This window comes from Dipodomys merriami, unplaced genomic scaffold (assembly GCF_024711535.1).
Source record: "Dipodomys merriami isolate MVZ:Mamm:240054 unplaced genomic scaffold, mDipMer1.0.p SCAF_4, whole genome shotgun sequence".
Taxonomy (NCBI): domain Eukaryota; kingdom Metazoa; phylum Chordata; class Mammalia; order Rodentia; family Heteromyidae; genus Dipodomys; species Dipodomys merriami.
The window spans coordinates 28,696,838-28,710,638 of record NW_027205603.1 but is presented as its reverse complement, the minus strand read 5'-3'; the positions used below and the strand labels follow the sequence as shown (position 1 = coordinate 28,710,638).

Here is a 13,801-nt window from a genome sequence, read left to right as displayed (position 1 = left end):
TTAAATGTAAAATGATGGGTCACATGTTTTTTCAGTGTCATTGGTGTTTACAGTATAGTGGGAAAGACTGATGTAAGCATAATGCATAAGCACCGAGATGATGAAATACTTGTCCAGGATATTCCTGAAACACTAAGGAAAAACATCCAGAACAGCATGTTGGGCATGACTTAGGTAAGAAAGGCTTCTTAGATCAGGAACTAGCGAGGTAAATCTTAAGAGAAGGGGAGGAGATAAGTGGGTAAAGAATGGCATCATATGGAACAGATTTGAGGTTGCAGGAAGTATGAACCAAGTTCTCATGAGCATTCATGAAGGTGTGAGTGGTTACCACACCCAGCTTGTTTGTTGAGGTAAAGTTTCTTTTTTTGCTTCTCAATGTTTGTTTAGCCCAGGCTGGCCTTCAACTTGATCATCTGCCTTCTAGATGCTCAGATTACAGGTGTTCACAGCCACACTGGACTGCTTACGGTCTCTTCTCAAGGAGGCAAGATACATGCTGAGCTTTACATATTCTAAAGTGACTGGTGGTAGAGGGGATTAGGGATACATGTTCATCATGAAGCAGGAAGTAAGATGGTTTAATGAGAAGAGAGGCGGTTTATGTTTGGCGCTTGAGCTGAATTATGGGGGTAGCAGGGATTGAAGATCCAGATAGGACACATGGCTAGACCCTGTAAAGTTGGAGAGCCGAAGCATGGCACAGGACTGGCCACTTTAAAATTTATTTCTAACTCCTGTGAGATGTCCAGATTTTGTATCTTCCCTGCTCCCTGTGGACCTAAGAGTCTTCAGGATGGTTTACAAACCATTGAAGTTACTCCAAGCAATGAGATCTTAAAACTACATACTAGTCTAAGAACTAAAGTGTATGTTATACATCTTCCTAATTCATCTTATATTTCCCAGATTTTCACATATGAAGAAAACAAAACAAAAAATTGCAATAAAACTCTTGTGCTTTATTTTTATTTCTCTTGACCATAAAGATGGAAATATGCTTTTTGAAAGTTTTGTCTGTGAACTTAAAAAATTTATACTTTATAGGGGCTGGGAAGGTGGCTCAGTGGGAGAGCGCTTGCCTTGCCTGCATGAGGCCATGTATTCGATTCCTCAGCACCACATAAGCAAAAAGAAAAAAGCTAGAAGTGGCACTGTGGCTCAAGTGGTAGAGCACTAGCCTTTAGCTGAAGAGCTGAGGGACAGCGCCCAGGCCCAGAGTTCAGGCCCCACGACCGGACCCCCCCCAAAAAAAATTATACTTTAGGTTGGCCAATTCAGATTAATAATAGTAACTTTTTTTCAGCAAGAGCATTTTCTACATACTGTTTCTCTTACCAAACATTGGAGTGGGATCCACTTAAGAGCACAGCTTTATGTTAGCCATGGGTGCACATGCACACACAGACATCTACGTGCATACACATTCTGTAAGATAGAAAGCATATTACCAATTTTACAGGTCCAATCACGTCCTCATAAAATGTAAATTTGGGTCTTGTCATAGCACTGATAAGTGAAGTATTCAGACCAAGATTGTTAGAAGAGAGGAACTGCTGAATGTCCTTTCTTTGTGGTAATCCATTGCTGATCTCATGCAAATCAACCTGATTCCCATTTTCTTAGGTGAGTCTTCATGAGATTTCCAGTGACACCTTTGCCATCAAGAACAAGTAATATAAATATACTATCTTTCTAACGCAGCCATTCCCCCCTTTTTCTTCCCTCTCAAAATTCTCACTAAGATGACTGCAGTTTCCACTGTGGACAGACAGCTGTCTTTTGCAGCAAAGAGGGAAGCTTGTTATTAAAATAGCCCAAGTATTACTCCAGCTGAAAAGAGTACTACTTCTACATTCCCTGTGCTACACATAGTCCATGAGTTCTTGTTTTATTAATCATAAATAAAGTTGAGATCACCTACGCTTCAGCTGACTTCTCAGCTAAAGACTGAAGCAAATCCTTATAGAGAGTAGAGTTCATGAATCGAGGATACGAGTCTCTATGCATTAGGGTGTAAATCTGGAGCTGCGCGTCATCAAATATATGCGAGGATGGCTCCCCGATGTTTCTGTTGATGACTTCCCTTACTCGTGAATCCAGGCTGACCTGTCAATAGAAAATTAGTTATAGCCCATACTTTTTTGGTAAACCCATCCCAAACTCTCAGCTTGTTTTCCCTTAAAAGAAAAAAATCAATGCTCGAAAGGAAATGTTCTCATTGCCTTACTCATGTAACTGTAACCCCTCTGTACAGTATCTTTACAATAAAAAATATTTAAAAAAAAAAAACCCAAACCAAACAAAGTCATCTAAAAACTCAAACTGCCAAAAGAGAAACTAAAGCACCTAATGAGCGGGGATTCTGGGACTTAAGTGGCACCAGGAGTCCCTTGAGGGCTTGTTAGGCAGATTGCTGGGCTCTACCCAAGAGTTCTGACTCAGCTCTTCTGGGTAGGGGCCAGACCTTTTATTTCTCACAAGTTCTAAGTGGTGCTGAAGAGGATCGCGCTGCTTTGGAAAACTACAGCATTGTTTTGCTTCTCTAAAATGAGTGTATGATGTCCTTTGAAGGAAAAACTTAGCATGCATGGCCTTATCTACTTGCTAATTTCCTAGTAATACAAATACTAAACTCAGAATACTGCCAGCTTCCGCCCAGCTAGAACTTGGGCACAGGTTTCTGGGAACCAGGCCCAAATCACAGGGTCTGAGAGCAAGTGAAGCATGGTTTTCAATACCAGCTCTGTTCCTTTAGAGTTGTGGGGCCCTGGGCAAGGTAAACACTGTAGTATTCATGTTATACATGAATTCTTACTAATGAATTCATAAATTGCAGGGTAGTTTATAAATTTCTGGTGAGGGTTTAATGAGAATTTACTTGAAGTGCTTGGGATACATCAAACCTCTAGGCAATGTCAGCTATTAGTCTTCTGATTTTTTGCTTATCCCAGACATTACTGTCATAGATGGGCAAACTACTGGGCTCAGACTTTTCTACAAGGACACCAAACAAACAAGAGTCAAGGCCAAAGCTGCTAAATGAATTCCATAGCTTTCCCTCTGAGTGAAAAGCTCAACTGAATAATTTTTTCACTAGCAGGCCATTGTAGTTCTAATGCCGTGAAATGCATATGCTACAGATACAGAACTGAAAATACAATCAACAAAGCCATTCATTTACATGTAGAATACAGTGATACAGCAAACCCAAGATACTGGAAACACTCCTAGCCACACCACCCAACTGGGTGGTCCTGCTTATCTTTCATTGTCCTCTGACTATGAGTCAGTCACAAAGTTCTGGTCTTACCCTTTTTAAAATATTATTTTATGTTTTTTTTTTTTTTTTTTTTTTTTTTGCCAGTTCTCGCCTTAAGCTCAGGGCCTGGGCATTGTCCCTGAGCTGCTTTTGCTTAAGGCCAGCACTCTACCACTTGAGCCACAGTGGCACTTCCATCTTTTTCTGTTTATGTGGTACTGAGGAATTGAACCTAGGGTTTCAAGCATGCTAGGCAAACACTCTACCACTAAGCTACATTCCCAGCCCCAACTTTTATTAGCTGTAGAAGAGAGTTTCCATATATGCACATAATGTGTCTAGATCAGACTCACTCCTTCCATCTTTCTTCATCTCCTTCCCACTATTCAAACTAATTTCAGTAAGTTGCATAGTTCTATTTTCACATGTGCACATAAAGTATTTTGACTCACCCTCCTTCACCTTTTCTTGTGGCCTGTGCCCCCCGCCCCTTGGTACCTACATTCCACACATCATATGTTTCTCCTCCCTAATATTGATTATTAGTAAAGTTCCTGTTAATTGTTCAAGAGTTCCACCATGGCATCTCACATACATATTCTAAACTTCAGTAAGACTGGTCCTACCTCTTTACCACATCTAACCTGCTCCATCATTATGGAGGCCAGTCATTATTTGCTGCTGGGTTTGTGTAGCACCCACCTAACTGGTCTAGAGCCAATACTCGTGGTTCAAAGCCAGCCTGGATAAGGAAGTTTGTGAGACTTGGCTTTTTTTTTTCCCCTACCAGCCCTGGAGCTGGAACTCTGGACCTGGGCACTGTCTCTGAGCTCCTTTTTGCTCAAGGCTAGTGCTTCTAACACTTGAGCCATAGTGCTACTTCCAGCCTTTTCTCTGATTAACTGGAGGAACAGCACCTATGCCTTGTATTCAAGCCTCAGGATACACACGCACACACACACACATCACACACACACACACACACACACACACACACACACACACACATACACACACACAGAGTTGTTTTGAAGCACTGGGATTTAAAGAAGGAAGGAGATAGCACTGTCTTGTTTTAATCCCTTGTCTGTCCTGCCTGAAGAAATCTACTTAGTCTTCAGGTCTTGGTGTAAATGTCACTCCCACCCTGAAGGAGGCCAAGCAGCCTCTCTTGTACCTGCCACTGAGCCTTCTGTGGTAGCACACCTCACTAAACAAGTCCCACCCTAGGTTAGAGGATTGCAATCAGGGAGCCCTGCAATGGGGGAAAAGTTCACTTTGTAGAAAACACTAAAAACGATTCTAGTTCATAAACAGATAAAGCACAAATAGAACCTTTTTTTTAAAATATAACCTCCCATGGAATCTGTCCTTGCAAGTGTTCTGTGGAGACAGCTCAACCAAGGCCACTGGGTAATATGTTCATAAATGAAAACAGAGGATTTTGAAAACTCCATCTTTGGTGTCCCTCCTCACTATATTGAAAGTATGGCTTCCCTGCCAGTCCTACAAATCCACCTCAAACCCACCCTGCCCCTGTCTAGTTTTTCTTCTGTTACCTTTTTTTTTTTTTATCATGTTAGACATAGAGGACTGAATTCCTCTTCTAACCATCCACTGCCTCTTTTCTCCCAATCCATCTTTCTTTTAGAACTCTAGATTTGAGCATATAAACAGGCTAAAATCCTACAGCCTCACATGCTCAAACTCAGAAAAACCTCAGCATGGCCTCTATACCTCAGATCAATCCTTTTCTAAGTTTGGTATAGTTGCCTGCCACAGCCCTAATAGTTTGGGGATCACCCTACATTTGAGGCCTAAAAAACTGCTTCTACTTCACCATTCATAATAATACAGTACTGCTTCGGGTACTGTCCTCTGGGAATTGTTTCATCTCCTTTGGTTTCTGAATATGTCCTTTGCATTGGTTGATCTTCACCCTCACTGGGTATCTTGCCTTCATTCTCATCACCCCACTGGAGATAGCTCTCTCCACCAACCCTTCTTGATGACAACCAGCCAACTAGCCAGGGTTACTTGGCTGTTGGCCTACTTCTCTGTGAGCTGCTTGACAAGAGAGGCTCTACATTATGAACTTCCATTCTGAGAAATCACATGGTAGGAGAGGACAAATGACTTTAAAATTAGAGCTACAACACACCCAATAATGAGAATAACACCACCTTTTACATTTTGCATAACACAACTTCTTACATTTTACATGTAAGATTTTACATTTGAAAAAACTTAAACTCTCAGAGGTGGAAACCTGGCCATTCTCACCCTTGGGCATTTTTTTTTCTCATATAAGAAAGGAGAACAGCTGGGCACCAGTGGCTCATGCCTGTAACCTAGCTGCTCAGGAGGCTGAGATGTGAAGATCATGGTTCAGAGACATCCTGGGCAGGAAAGCCTCTGAAGTTCTGACCTCCAGTTAACCACCAAAAAGCAGGATTCGACGCTATGGCTCATGTGGTACACAAAAGCTCAGGGATAGTGTTGAAGCCCTGAGTTCACAGGCACAAAAAAAAAAAAAAAGAACGAAAGAAAGGAGGCCATGGGGAAACCTCTGAATCAGTGTGCTAAAAATGGTGTGATAAAAAACAAAACAAAACATACCTGTAAAAAACAACTTAGCTCAGAGTGAGGAACCAAGGAATGTCCATATAGCTTTGTTGTTTTGTTTTGTCATGGGGCTTGACCTCAGGGCCTGGGTTCTTTCCCTCAGCTCTTCTGCTCAAGGCTAGAGTTCTACCACTTTGAGTCACAGCTCCACTTCCTGTTTTCTGGTGGATAATTGGAGATAAGCATCTCATGACTTTCCTGCCTGGGCTGGCTTTGAACCTCGATTCTCAGATCTCAGCCTCCTGAGTAATTAAGATTACAGGCACAAGCTACCAGCACCCCTGCTGACTATAATTTTTTATAAGATTTTTAAGTAGTACTAAAAGTGGGAATGGATGTAGCTCGGTGGTGGAGAACTTGTGTAGCACGTATGTGGCCCTAGACTCATCTGCATCATCATAAAAATCAAAATCAGTACCAGTATTAAAATTGTATAGCTAGATACTCATGAGTCACGCCTGAGATCCTACGACTCAGGAGGCTGAGATCTGAGGAATGCAGTCTAAGCCAGCCCAGGCAGGAAAGTCCATGAGAATCTTATCTTCAATTAACCAATAAAAAGCTGGAAGTGAAGAGGTGGTTCAAATGGTAGAGGCTTAGCTTTGAGAGCAAAAGCTAGGTTACAGTGCCTAGGCTCTAGGCCCTATTACTGGCACATAAAAACAAAAGGAAATAGATAAAATAAAGTGTATAAACCTTCTCCTGAACTAGACAAGCTGATGAAAATTATGATTACTTATACCAGAAAAAGATGCACAAAATCCTTCATATTTTTCTGGAGTCTCTTGGCACCCATTTGTGGGAGCACATCAAGGGCTATGGGGCAGAATCGTTGCTCTGTTTTAGAGCAACCCTAACTATACAAGGAGAACACAAGCAGATATGGAAGGGGAAACTTTACCAAGGGCTCCTGGGAGAGACCTTTTGTAGGCACCAACCTCTTTAGGAGAAAGAATAGAAATATAGTCTTCATATATTATCCTTGCTTTCTCCTCAATAATGCTTTTATTAGCTTCCTTTTTCAGTTCTTCACAGGCCAGCCAGAAAAGCATATTTTCTTCACTGAATTCTGTTCGGAGGAATTCCCGGAAAGCATTTCTTCCCGCTGGAGTGATCATGAGGTTGTCAAATGACTGAGCCCAGGCGCTGACTTCTTCCAGGGTAGGAGTGGGACTGAGGGGGGGGGGGGGGCAAAAAAGGAGGTCAAAAGGAAGCTGTTATTGGTAGTTCATTTGAGCTTTAAACTAGAAAAAAAAAATCTTTCTTCTCATTTAAAAAAAAAAGTATACATTTTGGAAGGGAAAGTAGTTTTCATTCCATTAAACCATTGGCAAAAAAAAAAAAAAAAAAAAAAAAAAAAAGCGCATGAGTACAGTACTGCTAATGGCTCAGCTGGGTTGCCCAGCTACTACCACTTATATAACATCAGGACACATCTGGCAGTACTTCTAAATTATAGGTGAAAATTTCTACAACTACCTGATTCCCCTAAACACCCTAGTTCTACAACAGAACAAAGTCAGACTAATCACTAAACCTTCAGAACAGTATCTAATACTTAAAAAATATGGTGTAACATTTAAGAAAAGAGGGAAGATAATATGTAATAGAAATGCAAGTTAGGAAGGATGAAAACAAAATGAACCATTTACTTAAGAATTGGAGCATTACGCACAAAAGTTCACTTGTTATTGTGTGTGTGTGTGTGTGTGAGAGAGAGAGAGAGAGAGAGCGAGACAGAGACAGAGAAATAGAGAGAGAGTGTGTGTGCCAGACCTGGGACTTAAACTCAGGGCCTCGGCACTGTCCCTGAGCATTTTTGCTCAAAGCTTGTACACTATCACTTGAGCTACAGCTTTACTTCCTATACGTGTTACTTCTACATGCTACCTCACTGCCCGATCCCCAAGGGAACTATCTAACTTAACTTTTAGACTTAACATCTTGTTTTGCTTCTATTTTTACTACACTGAGCCAGGTGCAGTGGGGTGTACTCTGTAATCTCAGATATTCAGAGGCAGAGATTGGGAGGACTGAGGTTAGAGGTAGCCCAGGCCAAATGATAACCAGAGCCTATCTCAATAAATAAGCAGGATGGAGGCATGTCTTAAGTGATGAAGCATTTGCTTAGTTAAATAGGCTCTCACTTCAAACCCCAATACTGTAAAAAAAGGGAGGGGGAGGGAGGGAATCAGGGAAGGAGAGAGAAAGAGAAAAGAGGGAAGGAAAGAGAGGGATGGAGAGAAGAAAAAGATAGGAAGGCAGGTAGGCAGGCAGACAGGAAGGAAGCAAGAAAGGAAAGACAAGGAAAAATGAATTAAAAAAGAAGAAAAAAAAGATTTCTTTAAACTGAGTAGTGGCTCAAACCTACAATCCTAGCTACTTGGGAAGTAGAGATATTGCTTGTACCAGACCAAGCATAAAAGTATTTGAGGCTCCTACTCTATCTGTACCAATGGCTGGGTACAATGGCATATGCCAGTCATGCACAGCAATATGGGGATGCACGAATAGAATAAAGTGAGACTCTACCTCAAAAACAAACAATTCTCCAAGGAGCTGGTAGTGGCTTTCAGGTTGTAAAGTGCCTATTTAAGTGTTAGATACTGGGGGCTGGGAAGGTGGCTCAGTGGTAGAGCGCTTGCCTTGCATGCATGAGGCCCTGGGTTCGATTCCTCAGCACCCCATAAGCAGAAAAAACTGGAAGTGGTGCTGTGGCTCAAGTGGTAGAGCACTAGCCTTGAGCTGAGGGATAGTTCCCAGTCCCTGAGTTCAGGCCCCACCACTGACCAAAAAAAAAAAAAAAACAACAACAACATTAAGTGTTAGATACTGAATTAAAGACACAGTATCTCTCTCTGTCTCTCTCTCTCTCTGTCTCTCTCTGTCTCTCTCTCGCTCTCTCTCTTTCTCTCTCTCTCTCTCTCTCTCTCTCTCTCTCTCTCACACACACACACACACATACACACTAAAAACAAGGGGATTGTGGTGATACACACATGCTTCTGATCCTAGCTATAGGGAAATAATAGGAGGATCACAATCCAAGCTAGTCTAAGTAAAAAGAACAACTATGCAAATCCAAGTACCCCCACAAAAACAAAGAATTTTATTGAAATCATAAAAGCCTATTTAATAGTGATCCTTAATATCTCTCTTCAGTTACCTCCCCCTGCCCCCATTTTGACATATGTTTGTGACTCTAAAGAATTATTTCGGTTTTTTAAAAAATAATTTTAGGGCTGGGAAGTTGGCTTAGTGGTAGAGTGCTTGCCTCGCATGCATGAGGCCCTAGGTTCTATTCCTCAGCACTACATAAGCAGAAAAAAGTTGGAAGTGGTGCTGTGGCTCAAGTGATAGGGCGCTAGCCTTGAGCTGAATTGCTGAGGGACAGCACCCAGGCCCAGAGTTCAGCCCCCACGATTGACAAAAACAAACAAACAAATAAATAATGTTATGCTTATTAGTTTTTCTTAACTTTATAAAAATGGCTTATGCTATTTTATGTTCTGCAGCTTGCTTTGTTCACCCAAAAATTTCTCAGGTTCACCCATGTTGTTTTGTGAATAGAATCTGACACTCATTGTCTGTTCTACCTCATTGGGTTTTGTCATCAGTTACATCAGCATTTTGGGTGATTGGGTAATTATGTCAAAGTCCTGTATTCTTGGAATGATCTATTTGTGGAATATTAGTGGAGCTAGCCTGTCTGAATACAATGTTTATTCTGTAGAAAGGTGTTATAGATTGCATTGTGCCCTTCCCCATGGAAGGGCTTGATGTAGTCCTAACTCCTCTCCCTGAATGTGACCCTATTTGGAAATGGAGGTCTTTGCAAACTTAACCAAATTAAGATGAGGTCTTGAGGTGAGTCCTAGTCTTGAATGCCTGATAAACTTATTAAATGGAGGAAGACTTGCCTACACAGGCACAGAAAGAAGTTGCTTTGGGGATGCAAAGGGAAGTTGCCTGGAGATGTATGTACAAGCCAATGACAGGCCAAGACTGTGGCAACCACCAGAAGCCAGGAGAGGTAAGGAAAGGCTCTGCCCTACAGCCATCAGTGTAGAGGAAGCTCTGCCCTATTACCACCTTGATTTTCAACTTCAGCCTTAGAACCCTAAAACTGGATTTCTGTTGTTTTAAGTTACCCAGGTTTGGGTACTTGGTTATGGCTTTCCTAGCAAACTAATTAAGAAGGCTATGAATTGCTGATATAATGTCATATTTATGGAATGATTCTGACCTTTCTTCTAGAGTGCTTTAGTAACTTCCACATACTTAGGAATGTGCTCTGGGTGTATTTATTATCAATGTTTGCTGTTGTAACTTGTTCCTGTTATTCTCATACTGTTTTTCTCTACTAGGCATTACCTTTCTATTACATGTCTCCATTGTTTTGTTGTGTCTTCCCTTTATGTTTTAGAACAATCACCACAGAGGATGCATAAGACTTAGGTTTTGCTTTGATCTTTTCCATTGTATTTGGTATTTTTCTTTTCTGTTCTGTTCTTTCCTTTCCTTTCCTTTTTCTTCTCTGCCTCCCTTCCTTCCTCTCTCCCTCTCTCCCTTCCTTCCATCCTTTCTTTCTTTCTTTCTTTCTTTCTTTCTTTCTTTCTTTCTTTCTTTCTTTCTTTCTTTCTTTCTTTTCGCTTCTCTTCTCTTCCCTTCTCTTCTCTTCTCTTCTTTCTTTCTGTGCTTGAACTCAGGATCTAGGAGTTGTCCTTTATTTGACTTTTTCAACATAGGTTGGTGTTCTGCCACTTGAGCTACACAACATTTACAACATTTTGGTGAGATAAGGGTCTCATGGGTGTTCCTGCCCATGCTGTCTTTGAACTAAAACCCTCAGATCTCAGCCTCTTAAGTAGCTACAAGGACCTATAAGGCTAAAAGTTCCATAGACCAGCTTTCTTTTTCCTTATTTTTTTTAGTTTCTTATTTTGGGGGTCAGAAAGCATATTATATTTAATAATAATTCTAGGAATGTATTAAGATTCTTTATAATGCCAGTCTTGGTGGTATATACCTGTAATCTCAGAACTAGAGCAGCTGAAGCAGAAGGATTGCTCAAGTGCCAGCCAGCCTGAGCCACTTAGCAGGACCCTATCTCAAAAATTCTGTTTGGACGATTAGGTAGAAATGAGGTCTTATGCAGACAATCCACAGGCAAAAATATGAGACCTTATCTGAAAAAAGAGCTGGGGACATGTCTCAAGTGGTAGAATGCCTGCCTAGCAAGTGCAAAGCTTCTATTCAAACCCCAATCAGCCAATCAACCAATCAACCAGAAACAAAAACCAAAAAAACACCAGGCATAATAATGGTTAAGGGAAACCAGGCTCCAGTGGCTCAAATTTGTATCCATAGCTGCTCAGAAGACTGAGATCTGAGGATGGAGCTTCAAAGCTAACTGGGGTAGAAAGTTGTAAGATTCTTATCTCCAATTAACAACAACAAAAAAGCCAGAACTGGGGCTATGATCCATTTGGTAGAGCACCAACCTTGATCAAAAAAGCTTAAGTATGCCTGGTATGGGAGGCTCATGCCTGTAATCCTAGCTACTCAGAAGGCTGAGATCTGAAGATCACAGTTTGAAGCCAGTAGGAAAATCTGAGCCTATTTTTTTTTTGATAAAGATGCTGTACAGAGGGGTTACAGTTACATGAGTAAGGTAATGAGTATATTTCCTAACCATCATTGATACCCCCTCCTTTGTTTTTCCCAAACCGTCCCTTCCCTCCCTACCTTCCCATCTCCTCCCTCCCCTCCACTCCCTACAGACTCTTATCTACAACTGAATCACAGAAAAACCCAGAAGTGGTGGTGGAAGTGGTGATACTGTGGCTCCAGTGGTAGAGTGCTAGCCTTGAACAAAAAGAGCTCAGGACAGTGCCCAGACTGAGTTCAAGTGTCAGGAATGACAAAAAGAAAGAAAGAAAGAAAGAAAGAAAGAAAGAAAGAAAGAAAGAAAGAAAGAAAGAAAGAAAGAAAGAAAGAAAGAAAGAAAGAAGAAAGAAAGGAAGGAAAGAAAGAGAAAGAAAGAAGGAAGGAAGGAAGGAAGGAAAGAAAGAGAGAGAGAAAGAGAAAGAGAAAGAGAGAAAGAAAGAGAGAGAAAGAGAAAGAGAAAGAAAGAGAGAGAAAGAGAGAGAAAGAGAGAGAGAAAGAAAGAAAGAAAGAGGGGAAGAAAGAAAGAAAGAAAAGAGGGGAAGGAAGGGAGGGAGGGAGAGAGGAAGGGTGGGAGGGAGGAAGGAAGGAAGAAAAGAAAGAAAGAAAGAAAGAAAGAAAGAAAGGAAAGAAAGAAAGAAAGAAAGAAAGAAAGGGGGAAGGGAACATGGGAAGGAAGGAAGGAGAGAGAAAAGCTAAGTAAGAATAAGAGTTCCTGAGTTCAAGCTCCAGTACCATTCCCACCCCAAAATATAAAGAGTAGTTAAGAGAAAGTAGGATACAAATTTAGTATCAGAATAACTTATATATAGTTTCAAAATAAAATGTTTACATGGTTTGAAGCCAGTCCTGGCAGGAAAGTCCTTAAGGCTTTTTTTTTTTTCAATCATGGGGCTTGAACTCTAGACCAGGGTGCTATACGTCAGCTCTTCAGCTCAAGGCTACTGGTCTACCACTTGCGCCACAGTGCCACTTCTGGTTTTCTGGTGGTTTATTGGAGATAAAAGTCTTATGGACTTTCCTACCCGGGGTTGGCTTTGAACTGTGATCCTCAAATCTCAGCCTCCTGATTATCTAGGATTACACTCATGAGCCACTGGCACCAGCTGTGTTAAGACTCTCTTCTCCAATTAACCATGGGGGAAAAAAGCTGGAAGTGTAATAGCTCAAGTCATAGAGCTCTAGCCTTGGGCAAAAAAGCTCAGAGGGCCTCGAATTTAATTCAAGAACTTAAGGAACTAAGGAAAATTAAATAAAAACAATACTTTAACAATTTAATATAGATTTACAATTAGAAATGGAATCACAAAACCTTTCTGAAGAACAAATATGTTTCATGATGGACTTTTATTTTAAAAGTGATTTACATAAAAATAAAATTACATCATTATAGTTTGTCAAGAATTTTCTATTTATATTTGTGATTAGCAAATTTCTCTCCCTGTTACACAATGAATTAAAAGAAGTTCTGCAGGGGGAAAATGTTATGTCATATTGAGATTTAATGCTACTAAATTGTAAAGAAATTGTGTATTTTACTGAAACATAAAATGCAATAAAACCCCCAAAATGCAACCCTTCTGAGAAACAAACACAACTTGGAAAGGTTTGTATTTCTGTTAGTTTCCTGAGTTAAAAATGTGAGACTTTACCTTTCCTCACAGATTGGAAAGTCTGTCCTGACTTCATGGGAAGTTCCTGTGGGTCTCTGGTTTCTCACTGTGAGGCTGCAAGAAACAGACATTCAGTGTTAAGATCAGCTGCAGTCAAGACACGAATTTTCTTTACAAATACTTTAAAGAGAATCTCCAATCTTCAACTACTTTAGAATTTATTCTTTCCTTCTTTCCTTCTATTTCTTCCTTCCTTTTTCTTTCTTTTTTTTTTTAGTTTTTGTTTTTATGAGATAAGGTCTCTCTATGTTCCCAGACTGGCACCAAATTTAAGTTCCTCTGTCTTTGTCTCCTAAGTGCTAGGATTATGGGAATGTGCCACCATATCTGGCCTAGAATTTTTTTCCTTAAAAAAAAACACCCTAATTATTTTAAAAAAAATCAAAAGTATGACAATAAAGTATTTGTATTAGTCAACTTTACATCACTAAAACAAAATACCTGAGAAGATTAGCTTATATAAAGAAGATGTTTATCTAGATAGCTTCCCATACATAATGGCTTGACTCAATTGTTTGGGGCTATGGAGAGGCATAGCCTGTCCTGCTAGGAGGGATTGGAATAGCAAAATCAC

General features: G+C 40.6%; 1 protein-coding gene across 2 annotated transcripts in view; it reads right to left on the bottom strand.

The window, feature by feature from the left end:
- The window catches only part of Rgs20 (regulator of G protein signaling 20), a 95,660-nt gene continuing 81,859 nt past the window's right edge, over positions 1-13,801 (bottom strand). Inside the window, exons 4-7 of one of the 2 annotated variants that reach the window (XM_069990719.1) lie at positions 13,207-13,281; positions 6,826-7,060; positions 1,925-2,109; positions 1-1,655 (exon numbers count right to left, since the gene is read on the bottom strand). In XM_069990719.1, the coding sequence (XP_069846820.1) occupies positions 1,526-1,655; positions 1,925-2,109; positions 6,826-7,060; positions 13,207-13,281 (625 nt within the window). In that variant the 3' untranslated portion in view covers positions 1-1,525. Of the gene's footprint in view, positions 2,110-6,825; positions 7,061-13,206; positions 13,282-13,801 lie in introns of both variants that reach the window. The other variant, XM_069990720.1, reaches the window with a different exon arrangement.